This window comes from Triticum urartu, chromosome 3A, assembly GCF_056163025.1.
Source record: "Triticum urartu cultivar PI428250 chromosome 3A, HENAU_Tu73, whole genome shotgun sequence".
Lineage (NCBI taxonomy): Eukaryota > Viridiplantae > Streptophyta > Magnoliopsida > Poales > Poaceae > Triticum > Triticum urartu.
In genome coordinates this window covers 52,375,470-52,390,694 of record NC_141875.1, presented here as the reverse complement: position 1 = coordinate 52,390,694, position 15,225 = coordinate 52,375,470, and the positions used below count along the sequence as shown (strand labels likewise).

The 15,225-nt window shown below is 43.8% G+C and overlaps 2 protein-coding genes across 2 annotated transcripts; one reads left to right on the top strand and one right to left on the bottom strand.

The window, feature by feature from the left end:
- Nucleotides 1-2,722: 2,722 nt before the first annotated feature.
- DPL1 (dihydrosphingosine phosphate lyase) lies at nucleotides 2,723-7,456 on the top strand. Its single transcript, XM_048705851.2, has 15 exons — nucleotides 2,723-3,259; nucleotides 3,386-3,431; nucleotides 3,709-3,860; nucleotides 3,995-4,054; nucleotides 4,541-4,765; nucleotides 4,870-5,011; nucleotides 5,087-5,137; nucleotides 5,215-5,306; nucleotides 5,566-5,692; nucleotides 5,806-5,821; nucleotides 6,178-6,285; nucleotides 6,378-6,432; nucleotides 6,778-6,924; nucleotides 7,016-7,094; nucleotides 7,169-7,456. The coding sequence occupies exons 1-15, from the start codon at nucleotides 3,063-3,065 to the stop codon at nucleotides 7,289-7,291; spliced, it is 1,620 nt and encodes a 539-aa protein (XP_048561808.1). The 5' UTR covers nucleotides 2,723-3,062; the 3' UTR covers nucleotides 7,292-7,456.
- LOC125542720 (NADPH-dependent diflavin oxidoreductase 1) lies at nucleotides 7,337-11,718 on the bottom strand. The gene is given in 13 exon segments (XM_048705888.2): nucleotides 7,337-8,011; nucleotides 8,131-8,286; nucleotides 8,289-8,346; nucleotides 8,487-8,675; nucleotides 8,816-8,950; nucleotides 9,300-9,410; nucleotides 9,491-9,565; nucleotides 10,334-10,422; nucleotides 10,517-10,698; nucleotides 10,878-10,969; nucleotides 11,073-11,180; nucleotides 11,288-11,365; nucleotides 11,468-11,718. Coding segments are annotated over 13 exon segments (1,956 nt in total). The 5' UTR covers nucleotides 11,636-11,718; the 3' UTR covers nucleotides 7,337-7,496.
- Nucleotides 11,719-15,225: the final 3,507 nt, after the last annotated feature.

The following is a 15,225-nucleotide window of genomic DNA, read 5'->3' as shown; positions in this document are numbered from 1 at the left end:
CTCTGCACAAAAAAACTGCAGTATTGGAATACTAAGGTTTTTAAAAAGCATTGCATCCAAACAGAGCCTAAGACGCGTCGCCTCTGCCAGTGGTACAGCTCCAAAATTTGATAAAAGAAAAAATAACTCGTCTTCTCTCTTTTTAGCACTTTGTTGCATACATTTTCGACAAAGGCTTATACACATTGTAGCTTTGAGCACTTTATTGCATATGTTGTCCCCTAGACATTTGAACATATATGAATCTAGTTGTGAAATGCAATGCAATTATGAGATGAATGTGCTTATACATTATGAAAATATTATGGATGTGCATTTGGTATGCTGCTAAAATGTAATAAAAATAAAATGAAAATAAAAGTGAGGTACGAACAATTCTGTTAAGGAAACCGCCTGTAATGTTAGTGTATAGGAGGAAGTTCCATCGGAACAACCGCATGTAATGTTAGTGTATAGGAGACACTTCCATCGGAACAACAACCTCTAGACATCCTAGCATTGGAAGCGGTATGTCAACCAAAACCGCTTGCTATGGGATATCATTGCAGGTGGTTTGAAAACTGCCTCCGCTATGCCGAGTATCAGCGACACATGCTTGGAGACAGAACGAGGAGCCGCCAGAGGCCCATGTACCAAAACAGCCTCCAGAGCCCGATTTTTGTCCTAGTGTTCTCTAGTCCCTGTCTTCCGCTGGCGGAGGCGACACATTTTATCGGTTCCTGTCTGAAGAGAATTTATGACCTTGCGTAATGGTTTTGTCCATTCGAATGTGGCCATCTCCGATCATGCTCACGAACAACTATATTGCTCCTAGTGACGCGGCCCCAACCTGCTAATCAAATCTAACAGGGTGCACGGTTGGCGGGTTTTAGCCTTTGGGCGTAACTCCTGTATTTGGCCGTCCCCTGCTCGGTGTAGTGGGTGGAGTTTCACATAGCCCTTAAAGGATTCTGCAAAGGCATATCTGATGACTCTACTTCTGCTCGATGTACGGTTTTGGCCGTGTCCACAATGCCCCATGCGACTTGCCTTAAATTAGCTCTACATGGGCGGGCAAGATTCTTGGCGTCATGGGACCAGTGCTCCATGCCCGTTATGTTGGGCACCATCGGCCTTGATGGAAGGCGCCCCTTGGCATTATTCGACATCATGTGTTGCACATACATGATTCCAGTCGCGTCGATAGGTCCACAACAGAACTATGTGCAAATACGGTTGTGCGATGGAGGATCGACATGTGGTGGTAGCATGGAAAACTAATTGAGATGTAGGCTTCAAGTTAAGGGGTGGGCCGATATTATATACCCAACAGTGGGCAGGATCGAAGGCCCCATGCTCTGACAAAGCAATATATATATATATATATATATATATATATATATATATATATATATATATATATTTGAATAGGTGGGGCTCTTTGAGTAGGGTCTCGAGTGTTAGGGTTAAAACTCTAGGTTCAACCTTCGTCAGTTGAACCTAGGAATGACAACGTCGACGCGATATTCCCTTGTTGAAGATATTGCATGATGATTGATGGTTGAGGTTTGCTGCAACTTTTTGCCTTTACTTTTTTTGCTATGTGCATTCTCCTCATGTCTTGACTAGCTCTTGATATTGTGTTGTTGTAAAGGCAAGATGTAATTGGTATTCTCTCAACGTTAATTTATTCCCTTTATCGAAAAAAATAAAAATTCCCTTGCATTCTACACGCACGCAGGAAGGGAGCACTTCCTTCCGAGGAGGAAATTACAACACGGCATAAATTTAGAACACAAAACCGTAACTATGGTAGATTTTTACTGATCTTTTTAGAAAAGAAGGATTACCCACGGCCTCTGCATCAGAGTGATGCATGCAACCCCTTTATTATTAACCGGGCAACAACAAGAAACATAGTAGTGTTACCACGACATCCGATGGATGGGGCCCACGGGAACAATGGCAAGAGACGAATCACGCGCACCGTCATTTACTCGCGTGGTTAATTGTGTGAAGGATGATGTATACCCCCTCTACCCGGATGTACATGGCCTAATACACATCCCGATACTTATGTTGATCGTCGGTAAGATGAATAATATGTGAGATGTACGCCATAAAAAACGTACTACCTTCGGAAACTCCTTTCACCACAACACACACACACACATTATATATATACTTGGTCTAAGTATCGGTCAAAGTAAATGTCAGAGTATGTATTATTAGACCTTATATATTCCGATGAAGGGAGTAGGAGGTTTGTGACCCTGGATATCACACGCGGTTTGTGGTTGATTTAGTGTAAAAATGAATGGCCTTGACTCCGGTGTCACCTTCTGAAAATTGCATCACATTTGTAAGTAGGTAAGCAACGCATACCTTTTTAATGTTCGTTGTACTATCATGATTGAATATGGATAGATTGATAATTTTCAAAAAAAAAACAACGCATACTTTTGTTGACCCGGGGAGAGAGAGAGAGACGTGGCGGTGGCGCCTCGCTCTGTTGGGTCTTCCGTCCGTCCCCGGCCAGCACAAGACAAAAACAGAGCACCCATCCGTCCACAGATGGAAGAGTGGGAGCCAGTCCCGAGTGCTGATGCAGCAGTATCAGCCGCCAGCACCACAAACAGGAGGCTTCTAGAAGACTAGACCAGAGGACGAAGCTTGCCCGCCTCAGCAAGCAACGCAAAATCAAAGCTTCCAGAAATCGACGGCATTGATTGCCCTCGCAGGCCACAGCACGGATCGCTTGACCATACATGGCACGCAGCAATAAGCACAAGGATTATGTAAAGTTTTCATTGCAAAAAAGCTGGATTATCATACACTCTTCCCCTGTTTATATACGCTGACACGGCGACCCGGACCATCTTCCTCAATCTCAGTCCAGAGTCTCGGAAGGTCAGCTCCTCGGGCCATCGTCGGCGTCGTCCCTCCTCTTTGCCGCCCCCCTTCCTCTGGCTACTGGCAGTGCCAGTACTAGTACTACCAGTAGTATATAACAATTCAATCCCGTCCACCAACCACACCAAGAACCGCGAGCGAGCGAGCTCGGGATCCGGCTTGAAATTGCCATGGAGGCGGCCGCCGAGCTGGCGCAGCGCCTGCGGGCCGCGGCCAACGAGCGGCTGGCGGGGCAGGAGCCGCTCCTCCTCGTCGCCGCGCCGCTGCTCGCGCTCCTCGCCGCGCGCGCCGTCCACGCCGCCGCCGCCGACGTCGCCGACCGCGGCCTCCGCACCGTCCTCATCACCCTCGCCATGGCCGCCGTCAAGTACGTATCTCTTCTCGCTTATCTTTCTCATCTTCATCCTATTCAACGCTGCCCGACTATAGCTACTTCAGTTCATCTATCCAATCCAATCTAATCTGCTCCGCTCCGCCGCGCGCGCGCCCGCAGGTTGGTGCCGGGGGTCAGCGGGTACATCGCCGCCGAGAAGAGCAAGGTAACCAATCAACCACCACTACGGATTAACCATCCGCCCATTCCATCCCATCCCATCCCAACCAGCAGCAATCGAACAAGCAATCTTGGGTGGACAATAAGCAAGAAAATATCTCGACATAATTCAGAAAGAATCTTGGATAAGCAAGCCAATATCTTCTTGCACTGTTGGAAACAGACAGACAGCACACGCATCTCACAGTCAGCTGCTGCCGTGCACGCCACATCCATCCACGCTGACATTGGCGACTTAACTGATTGTGCCACTCGTGCTGCAGGTTGTTGAGAAGTTGCAGTCAGGAAGTGCGTCCAGCAAGAAGGACCTGCGAACCGAGCTGCCCGCCGTCGGGATCCCCGACGGGGTCATAGGCGATCTCCAGGCCCTCAAAGACAAGGATGTGAGATGGCAGGGGAAATGCTCGGGCACAGTGTACGTGCACCTCAACGACACGATGAACTCAAACTGCTTTGTGCTCTTACAATTTCAAATCCTACTCTACTGTTTTCACATTTTCTTCTTCATGTCAAATAAGCGTGCCTAACTCTACTCTCTGATTCTTGCAGTTATATCGCTGGGAGCGAGTCTGAAGGCCATTTTTCACTGATAAACAAGGCCTACTCTATGTAAGACCTGAGATTTTAATATATCCTGGCTACTCCTGATATGAACTGTATTTATACACAACCTGTTCATGACATATATTTTGTATCACTTTCCACCTTACATAGAAAATATGTAGCCAATAATAGGCGGTGACGCTTTTTTTAGGTAATGATAGGCGATGACTCTAGCTTATGTGACAAGAATGTCATATTTGTTTTTCAGGGGACACTTTCTTAAAATTTACATGCTGCCTGTATGAAGCAAGATCAGTAAAGAAGCTCCAAATAATATGACTATAGACTATCTGAAAGATTAGTCAGTGAAATATCTACTTCCATGATCAGTAATAGGGATAGCGAATTTGTGATTTGCTTCTTCACAATTAAATGTTTTAAGTTGCAGTGCGGATAGGCCTAGCGCTCTATACCTAACCTTCAGACTCGTACTACATTCTCTGATGACGACTTCCAAATGAATCATGCATAAACATTTCTCGATGTTTTCAGGTTTTCACACACAAATCCACTGCATCAGGATGTATTCAAGAGTGTGGCACAGTTAGAGGCTGAAGTAGTTGCAATGACAGCTGCTTTGCTTGGCAGCAAAGAAAAGGCGTCTGGTGGACAAATTTGTGGCAATATGACGTCAGGCGGAACTGAAAGCATATTATTGGCCGTCAAAACATCACGCGATTATATGCAGTCAAAGAAGGGAATCACAAAGCCCGAAATGTGAGATAGTGATGCATTTTATTTGGTTTCTCAGCCAATACCTTTTTGCTTTGGAACGCATAGCAATTTCCTTGTCTCCATGGTAACAAAAGTTTATTATACAGGATTATTGCTGAATCAGCTCATTCTGCCTATGACAAAGCTGCCCAATATTTCAATATTAAAGTGCGGCGTGTACCTGTGAATAAAGAATTTCTTGCAGATGTAAAAGGATTCAAACGGTGCATAAATGGAAACACCATAATGGTAAGCATCCATTCACCTGAGATTCGAGAGACTAGTATGTGTCGTGATGCCTTTTAACAAACTTCTGTTGTACAGATGGTTGGATCTGCACCAGGGTTTCCCCATGGTTTAATTGATCCTATTGAGGTAATAGCATTAATTGTACTTCTTGCGCTGTTGCATCAGCAAGTTTGGTGGTTGCTTCATAACTCAAAATATTTCAGGAACTTGGGGAGTTGGCTTCACAATATGGTATTTGCTTGCATGTTGATCTATGCCTTGGTGGCTTCGTATTGCCTTTCGCCCGTAAGCTTGGGTACTTATTCTTCTCATATAATAATAAATATTGTTCCAGTTATCTAATGTTCTCTAATTGTGCCCTGACTCCTTGTCAGCAGTACTAATACATGTGCCAACTTTGAAGAAATTCATTAGAACATTTCATGATACATACTTTTAGTATTTTGTATTCTGTGAACTATTGTGCTACAACTTTCAATGGATGTGCTATCCACTATTTTGAATCTTGCTGTCAGCATTAAATGTTATACCTACTTGTCCTTTGCAAAATGCAGGTACCCTATTCCTCCTTTTGATTTTTCTGTCAAAGGTGTTACGTCCATCTCAACGGATGTTCATAAGTATGGGCTAGCTCCAAAAGGCACCAGTACTGTCCTATACAGGAATCATGAAATTAGAAAGGTAGAAATAAGCATGGAATATTTATCTTCACTTTGCTCTGCACATTTCTAACATTTTCTCTCTCTTTCTTTTGTGATTGGCGCCGTCATCTTCAATACTTGCATCAAATTCAGCACCAATTTGTTGCTGGTAAGTCTCCATCTTCTTTGAATTATATAACACAATCGGATCCTGACTTCAACATTTACTCAACTGGACACCGTAATTTCCTTTGTGAAATCAGTAAAAAAACAAAAACATTTTGTAAAATTCCAGTCAATTGTTGGAACATAGTGAAGAAGATTTTGTTATTGGCACTCCCTTTCTCTAAGATATCGACCTGGGCTGCATCGTAGTTGCCTCTGGTAATGGTGGCACACAGCTGTATACTACTCATGCATGTAATTGTTCACGTGTCTGCTAATGTTTGCTTATGTTTACATAGCCCAGTTAACAAATATTAGTACAAAACTAATATAGTGTGTTACTTTTCCTTGTTTGCTCAGTGACTGAATGGACTGGTGGGCTCTATATTTCCCCTACTATGGCTGGAAGCAGGCCAGGTGGACTAGTCGCAGGAGCTTGGGCTGCGATGATGTCTCTTGGATTGAATGGTAACAACTTTATTTAAATATATCAGAGTGGTGGTAGTTCTGTATTAGAACAGCATTCCTGATGTATCCTGGGCCTGGTGCTTGTTTTCCAGGTTATTTGGAAAGTACTGGTAAGATCATGGAAGTCTCAAAGAAGATACAAAAAGGGTAAAGAAAACTGTTTGATTATCGTGCTTGAAAGCCTACTATAAAGTATAAACAGATCTGTATAGAGACTGACAGCACTAGTGTTTTGCAAAAAATAAAATAAAAATTCTAGCATTTTCGCAATAAAAGTTGTGATCTAATGGTCATTTGGAGATTAATATATTCTGACTGACCATACATAAAATATGTATGTTGTATCATTCGCACCTGTTCTGAACTAATAGTCAAATGTCAAATTAATGTTTGTATACCAGATATCCTCGTAAATGTGGAATGACAATGTCTGATTCCTTGTAGTAATTCTCTAATCTTGTAGCTAGACTAACAGTGTAATTGTTTGTGCAGAATTGATGATATCTCAGGTTTATTTGTGATTGGGAAGCCAGACATGACCGTCGTGGCCTTTGGGTCGGACGCGGTCGACATATTTGAGGTAAATGACATAATGTCATCAAAAGGATGGCACCTCAATGCTCTTCAGAGACCCAACAGGTAAATCCAAATTAACCCGATTTCATCCAACAAACCAGCTGTGTTTTCCACGTACCAGTGCCAATCCTGACAGTGCCACTTGGTTCTTCAGTCTGCACATCTGCGTGACGCTTCAACACACGGCTATCTATGAGGAATTCCTCAAGGACCTCGAGGATTCCGTGGACACAGTGAGTGATCAATATGACCTTTTGCTGGTTCCTAGAGAAAGCGAAAACATTGACTATATTGGTGTTGGTTGCAGGTGAAAGCGAATCCAGGGCCTATCAGTGGGGGGATGGCTCCCATCTATGGCGCGGCTGGGAAGATGCCGGACAGAGGCACGGTCAAGGAGTTGCTTGTGGAGTTCATGGACAGCTCTTGCTAACCATTGACTATACCCCATTGGTTATCTCTCTGTAACATGTATGACTGTTGTGTGATCTTCTATATTTGGTTTGGCTGCAAAACAGAAGGCACACAATGCCTCCAATACAGACATGTATCTATGTATCAGTTACATTGGTTGCAATAAAGTTACATTTTCAGCCTATTGCTCCTATATACTTCCTTGCTCTCTCTGACAATCACAATTATGACCAAGTTTCGGTGTTATATTTACCAGCCCTTTCCAGTTTCCTGAGCCATCCTGCATCGCCGCCCTTTTTGCGGACAACTTCTTCCAGCGCAGCTCTAACATCAGCAGGCATTTTGGTAGACGACCCCGCGACGTATACTGCGGCACCAGAGCATAACATGTTCAGCACCCTTGCGCTCTGCTCCCTTATCTTGTGTTGCACATACACCTTCTCAGGCTGATCCCTAGAGAAGGCGGCAAAGAAACCGCCACCCTCTTTCGGGGACAGAACTCTGTTGTCCTGGGCATGGTGTGACCAAAAGTCCCTGTGTAGAAAATCATCGTCTTCGTTTCTACAGCCGAAGAAGAATAGGATCTGAGCTGTGGGTTGCCTCGCCCTCTGCGCAGCCCTCTCCTCCACGAATGCTCGGAATGGCGCACATCCTGTTCCTGGTCCAATAAGAACAAGAGGAGTCGACGAATCTGGAGGAGGCAGGGATCCTCGGTGTATCCAGCATGGTACACGAGTTTCTGCATGTAAGCGCGACGAGGGTTTATGGTTTTTCTTTGGCGAGGTGATCAAGTTAAAAGCAAGAGTATACATTTGTTACAGCAGCAGCAGCAGAGTAACTGTAAGAAACAATGCATACCTTCATTTGGATTGAGTCCTGCCAGCCATGTGGAGCAGAGACCATGCTTTCTCCTGAAAGGAGTAGCAAGCCATGATACAACACTAACAGTCAAGTGTATCTGGTTTGGATGTGCCAATGGGGACGACGATATCGAAAATGCTCTTTTCTTCAACGCGGCGTCAATTGCACCAACCATTCAAAAGGCATGTGCACCCAGGTAAAGTCCTCCAATACCTTACAAAGCATATCTCACTGTTCATCCATGATAAATAAATTCCAAAGACAATACCCTATTACCATATAACTTTCACATCCTAAGTTTTTCTTACTGCAAGAAAGTTGTAAAGGAGATCTTCAGTAAAGACATCACTTACTTCTAGAACAGTTCGACCCTCCTTGTGATTGTACTGGTAAAGGATATCTCTTCCTTCAGGAGAAGCAAACTCCTCAAGCCTTTCTTTCTGAAGCCTTTTCTTCTGAAGCCTCTCCTTTTCATCTTCAGTTGTTGCAAAACAATGAAGCCTTTCCTTTTCATGTTGAACTGTTGCAAAATAGCTCATGATCTACAAATGAATATCGGAATTTTGTGAGCATTGAGATAATATATTAGACATCTGCATCAGGATATCAGTGGCGCCGATAAGATGTCAAACAACTAGAAAAGAGGTGTATGAGATGAAGCATTCAGGGTAACTGCTCTTGCCTCATAGAAATACCGCCCAGGGGAAGCTGATGCAACATCCATTGTCAAAGCAACAAAGGTCTTTAACTTGATACAATCCATCAAGCCATTCACAGGTGAACCTTTGGAAACTTCATCCCCGCCCTTTGCTTGTATCTGGGCACACAAAAAATAGTCTCTGTTTTAGTCAAGTCAATAACTGCAACTAGATGGTTGGTTGAGAAGGTATAAGAAAGCATAGCTTCCTCTAGCTTCCCCCTTTTTATGGGTAAACTCAAGAACCACATGTTCAAAAAAGGAAAAAAGAGAGGATATATTGTTCAAACCATCTCTAGTAGCTCACTACCAAAGCGGCCTGGTCAAGGCGCAGTTGTATTTATTTTTGCAACAAACAATGTGCAGATAGGCAATGTGGAAAGGAAAAGTGTTGAGAAACCAAGGGAGAAGAAAACACAAAGGTGCAAGAAGCTACATCAATGAGATATAATAAAACAAAGCCACATACCGTTATGTAGCAATCTGGATCCAAGTTACAGCGTTTGATGAAAGCATTAACAGCTGATGGATTCTGACTTGGTAGAATTTCTAAAGCGTCACCAACTTGATAACGGACCGCCTAATATGAAAAAATTAGAATCTCCATGTGTTAACAAGATGACTGCAAGCTAACATCATCATATGGAACAAAGAACATACAGAAGATGGGTCTTCCAATTCAAAATGGCGCACATCTCTCTCAGAATCCTTCTTAGTCAAGCGCTCATTTGTTACCTAAAAAAGGTTAGCAGCATCAGAAGCTACATGAACTAAGCAAATAAAGATGGATGTACTAAATTGCGACACAATAGCTACATCATCAATCTAGTCATAAAACAGGAGCAACCCCTAGAAAGAACCAGTACAATTCCTATATGTTGTTTAGTATGATACAACCCACTAGCCCAGCTATTATTCGTTAGTTAATTAAGGTTAGACTTTCTGCGAGCATGGTAAATATCTGGCCATGCTAATTGAACCTACAGAGTAAGGTCGTATCAGATGCATGGCACATGACTGCAAGATGTGCTTGGTCATGCATAGTTAGTGGCAAACTTCTCAGAACAAGTCACCAGGCAACCTTAAAACTACTCAGGCATATCCGTAAACAAATTTAGTGTCAGGTCAGCTCAAAATAGCCAATCAAATTACAGGTTACAAAGTCGACTTACACAAATAAGTTTAAATAGTGTTATTCTGGGTGATTGCAGTATGCAGGGCTTTTTGGGGACATAAACCTTTAAGGCAACTAATCATGAATTTCTTGAGTACTCTCAGATGGAAATTTCTCAGGAGCAAATTCTACATTCAGTAACCTAATACACAAGATACGAGTAATATTTTATACGTAATTAGCAAAGATTCCCTAGAGATAAATGTACATTCATATTTAGAACTGCTGTATCATGTGAACCAGATATAACCAAACTATAAATGAGTGATACAAATAAAATGAGAAGATGATTGAAAGTATTAAACACTTGAACAGGATACATAATGTACCATCTTTAACATGCATTGTGGCTCTCCATCATTATGGAACTTCAGAGCAGGGTGCATTGAGCGCGCTCTCCCGATTAATTTCTTGGAGTCTGGTGAATAGATGACAGACATGATCTTTAGAAGAGATATTACACAACAGCTTACATGTTTACTGCTAAAATTAGCACCATTGAGACCTCATACCTGAAACAGTGGAGTCTTGTGGAGTATCATCGGAAGAGTAATATATGACTTCGACCTTTGTATCCCCCAAATTATTCAGATTAGGATTAATTATGTCGGGTATTCTTGGTAAAAGTGACGGATTTGTTCGATTCAGTGATTTCCACAAAGACAGCAGCCAAGGACCTAGAGCTTTTTCATATCTGGTATACAGCAAAAAGAAAAGGAACCGCTTGGTTGCTGTGACGAATTTCTTTCCAACAAGAAGAAAAATAATCCTTGGAATTTCGACAGGCATGACAAATATGAATTTTGACTTCTCAAAAACATGCAAATGAACAGCAACGATAGCAAATACAAACGACAGATGCTAACAGCATACCCTGAAGAGGCTTGTTCATCTCCCAAGCCTATCCCTATGATCGATTTCGCACCAAGCTGTGAAAGCCTTTTACAGAGCTTCATTGCAGCAACCTGCAGTGCATGCACGACAAATCAATGAGCATCATTGTATCAACAAAACACACCACACAGCGCAGCAGCAAGCTAAGAAAGAAATCATGGTCAGAAGACCAACATTGTACGTCTGCAGGTAGCCTGAATCGCCGAGCCCAAACACGGCGTAACGGAGCCCTTGCAGCCACGGGGCATCAAGGTTCTTCTTCAGAAGGTACCTCCAGAACCCCTGTCACCAGCAAAACCACCCGAAGGGACAAAATCTTAATTAGCAGAACAGAAGCAAAAGAACCTTGCGAGCAGAAGAACTGCATCTCAACAATGTCACTCTACCACCTTCATGGAGTCCGGGGGCTCGCCCTGCCCGGCGGTGGACACGACGAAGATCACAGACCTTTCTCCCGGCAAGCGGCTCTGCACGACAATTATTAAGCGGAAGGAGTTCGAATGAGAGACCGGTCTCGCACGCGGAAAGAAAGTGTTTTGTAGGGCACGGAGCGGAGCTTGCTTGCTTACAGGGTTGAAGCTGTCCATGGAGAGGACGTGGACGGCAGGGCAGCCGCCGCGCTCGGCCTCGCGGCCCACGCGCCCAGCGGCTTCCTCGGCGTGGCCGGTCTGCGATGCGTAGAGCACGAGGAGACGGCCGCCGCTCGCCGGCGGCGGGTGCTGCGGCGGCGGCGCCATGACAGGGGTGCTTCGTCCGTGGGGCTGGGTCGTCGATTGTTTCTCTTTGGGCCTGGGCCCTGGCCCTCTCGCACTGGTCTCGATTGATATTGGGCCCTGGCTCTCTCACACTGGTGGTCTCGATTTATATTGGGCCCTGGCCCTCTCGCACTAGTCGATTACAACAACTACCCCCACCTGTCTCAAAGAAAAAAAAAACTACCCCCACCGCCGGAGAGTGGGTTTTCTAGCCGTCCGCGTTTCTACCAGGTAACGAGGTGAACTGTGTGTTTTTCTAGCGGTGTGAGTTACATCACACGATATTGGTTTAAGATTCGTGCAGTATCTGCCTGGTCAACGAAGTGAACTGTGTATTTGGTTGGGCAGCACACAACCTCAATCGATGGTTTCCTTTTTTTTAGAGAAGTACCATGTATTCATTCATAAAAGCAGGAACATACAACATATATGGCTTCTCTCTGAAACAATCCAGAGAGACAGCACACAAGGAAATCTACAGGAAAATCCATAAAAAAATGGAACGAGATTTGCCTGCTCTCTTCCCATGCTCCCATCTATACTCCCGCATATGTGACTTAATTTGATTGGAACAAAATAAGGCCCGACCCCACCCCCTTAAAATCGGGGGAGGAGGGATGATTAGATTAGAAAGAAAAAAGAAAAAAAGACAGTCGTAGGATGAAGTGGGAACACGGATGGGAGTATGGACAGGGAGCAGGCAAGCCGGATTCAAAAAATGTTGAAAACTAATCTTTTGGATTCCTGCATTCACCATCATCATGGCCAAAGAATCCAGCCGCCGTCGTCGCCATCTCAAGGCAGAACTCTGGCCAACTAGTTCCACTCCTTTCACCATGTCCCTCCATCGAATTTTTTGTCCTGCCCTTTCCTTTTGACCAGCCATGTCATATTCGACTGCACCTTCCATGTCCCTCCATCGAATGTATGGATTTCTGTTTAATTAACTTACTTTTGGCATCAATTTCATAAATAACACGATTTACTTATCTTACGCATCAATTTGATAATTTACAATGCATCCTACATCCTTTATTATATTGGTAAGTTTAGATTATTACCTGTACGCATTTGATTGTCTGTCGGCTCACACGTGCTCTAGGATTAAGAGATCATGACTGAATCAAATAGAATGTCTGAGTTTTCGAAACTTTGGATTTTCTAAAAACGCGATTCATATATCTACTTCTCTCTCTGACTAGTTGACGAAAACAAGCTGCAAACACTGATGTGTATTTTTCATGTACTATTATTTGTTAAAAATTATTTGGCTCCATAGCAATGCATAGACATTACCTAGTCAAATAAAAAACAAGAAAGGCAAGAGAGCCACTGGGGCTGGGGCGGGGCGTCTCACGGCGAGGGGGAGCGTGTCCCCGCCGCAAGACACCTGTTCGACGAAATGCCTCCGCGGCAAGACGGCACACCTACACCGACCACCTCGCGACCACCGAGCCACAGCGACACGACCTCCACTTCCAAGGGCGCGGGCACGACTCCCCCACCCTCGTCTCCGCACCCAGCCTTCGAGGGCTCATCCGCTCCGGGTGGCACCGACACCGGCGATGAGGCTGCTGCTACTCCGCCTCATCTCCGCGCTATGACGAAAGCCCCCATCACCTCGACATCCCCAGCATCGGTCTCTTGCCCCGCCTCTCCACGGGTTCACTGCGGCGGAAGCACCCCCACTGCCATGCCATCCCTGGCATCAGCTTCCTGCACCACCTCTTCAGGGGTTCGCGACCTCGTTCTAGAGCTGGTGGCGACTGGCCGCGTCAAGCCTGCGACGGGCGTGCACGAGGAGGGAGGGGAGGTGGAGTCGGTGATGGAAGACCCCTATCAAGACTCTAGTGCTCCCTGAGTTGGTTCCTGCTTCTGGATGAGTTTTTGGTGTCTTTGGGCGTCTGATTTTTTTTTGAAATTAGGGGTATTTATACCTCAGTACACGGCGGTTTATAAAAGGGGTGGTTGCCAAAAGGACAAATGACATAGCATTGATTAATTACATGATTACTACATGTTAATTATTCCTAATACACCCCCTAATCAATTCTTGATCCTGTAAATAGCCGTCTTCTTGATAAGGATTTCTTTAGAAATGGCTTCATCCTTGAGAATGTTCATCATCCTATCTTGAAAAAGATTCCTCCAAAAATTCCATGGGAAAAATATAAGGATGATAGTAGTTGATATGTTGTTAAAACTCCTTTAAACCCGGTGGAAAAAAAGGAGAACATGATACAACATATGATGATTATTGTCTCTTGATAACTCTATGAGGGAAACCTCGGAGAAGGAAAAACTCATTTGTGCGTTAAGAGAACAATAGATATGCATTGTATACTTTGCTTTAAAAACCCTAACGAGGAAAAACTTGAAAGTATCGCATATGATGTTGAAAAGATATTGCCTCATTACAAACATTTATGAGAAACTTTGAGACAAACTCATAAGGAAAATAGTGCAGCCTGATTTGCCATTGAAAACTCCTTTAAAACCCAGTGGAAAAATATAAGGAGAAAATGATATGGCATATATGAACACTTTTTTTTGAGCATCAGTACAGACGCAAGCGCTCATACATACGCACATACGCTCACCCCTATGAATGCACACACGCACACCCTACACCTATGAGCACCTCTGAGATACTGAGCCGACATGTCATCTTGAAATTTACGAAGTCACCATAGGCGCCTCGTTGTCGACGGCTCCTCCCACTGAAAGCGCATCGCCGGAAGTCCTGAAATAAATCCAGAAATAATGCGAGTACCGGGATTTGAACCCTGGCTAGCTGAGGATACCACTATCCCTCTAGCCATCCAACCACAGGTTGGTTCGTGGCATATATGAACACTTGTGTTTATATTGTCTCACTAAAAACCTTTTGTGAGAAATCATTAGGGAAAAACTCATACAAGGAAAAAAAGAGTACAATATATGCAATATGAGGATTGTTAACAAGTTATAGTTTGGGAGATTACTCCCCGTGAACTTTGCAAATCTAGAGGATGTCTCATATCAATCCCGTCAACATGATCATGCCATTTTGAATAATCTATTGAATTTTTCAATATTTTGTTTGCAAATTATTTCCTCACTTTCTATAATTCATGAGGATAAGTGATTTTCGAGCAATGTGCTTTATGATATTGCTCTTCATATAACCTGTAGGTATTAAGTAACATAAGTGGCAGAATCTTGATAAAATCAAGTTATGCGATTCTGATGAATCTCAACCACATGATTTTGTATGTGGTTAATCATTTTACTGAGCCATGCATATTATGCATTGTTTTAGATAAAGCAATTATGTGAGAATGATAAGTGGAAATAGTCGTTGAAGTCTATTTAGATGACTTACATGAGAAGACTAACATTGATAGGATCAGATCATTACATCATATTATGGTCATGCCAAAACCAAGCCGATACTAGTACACAAGAGCTCCAACAATCTGTATTACCACGTGACAGCTTCCTATACGCGAGAAAACATGCCACGCAAACGACCACACCCATTCCCTGCACAACGCATCGTGACCCAAAATCAACGTGACCGTGATGGCGTG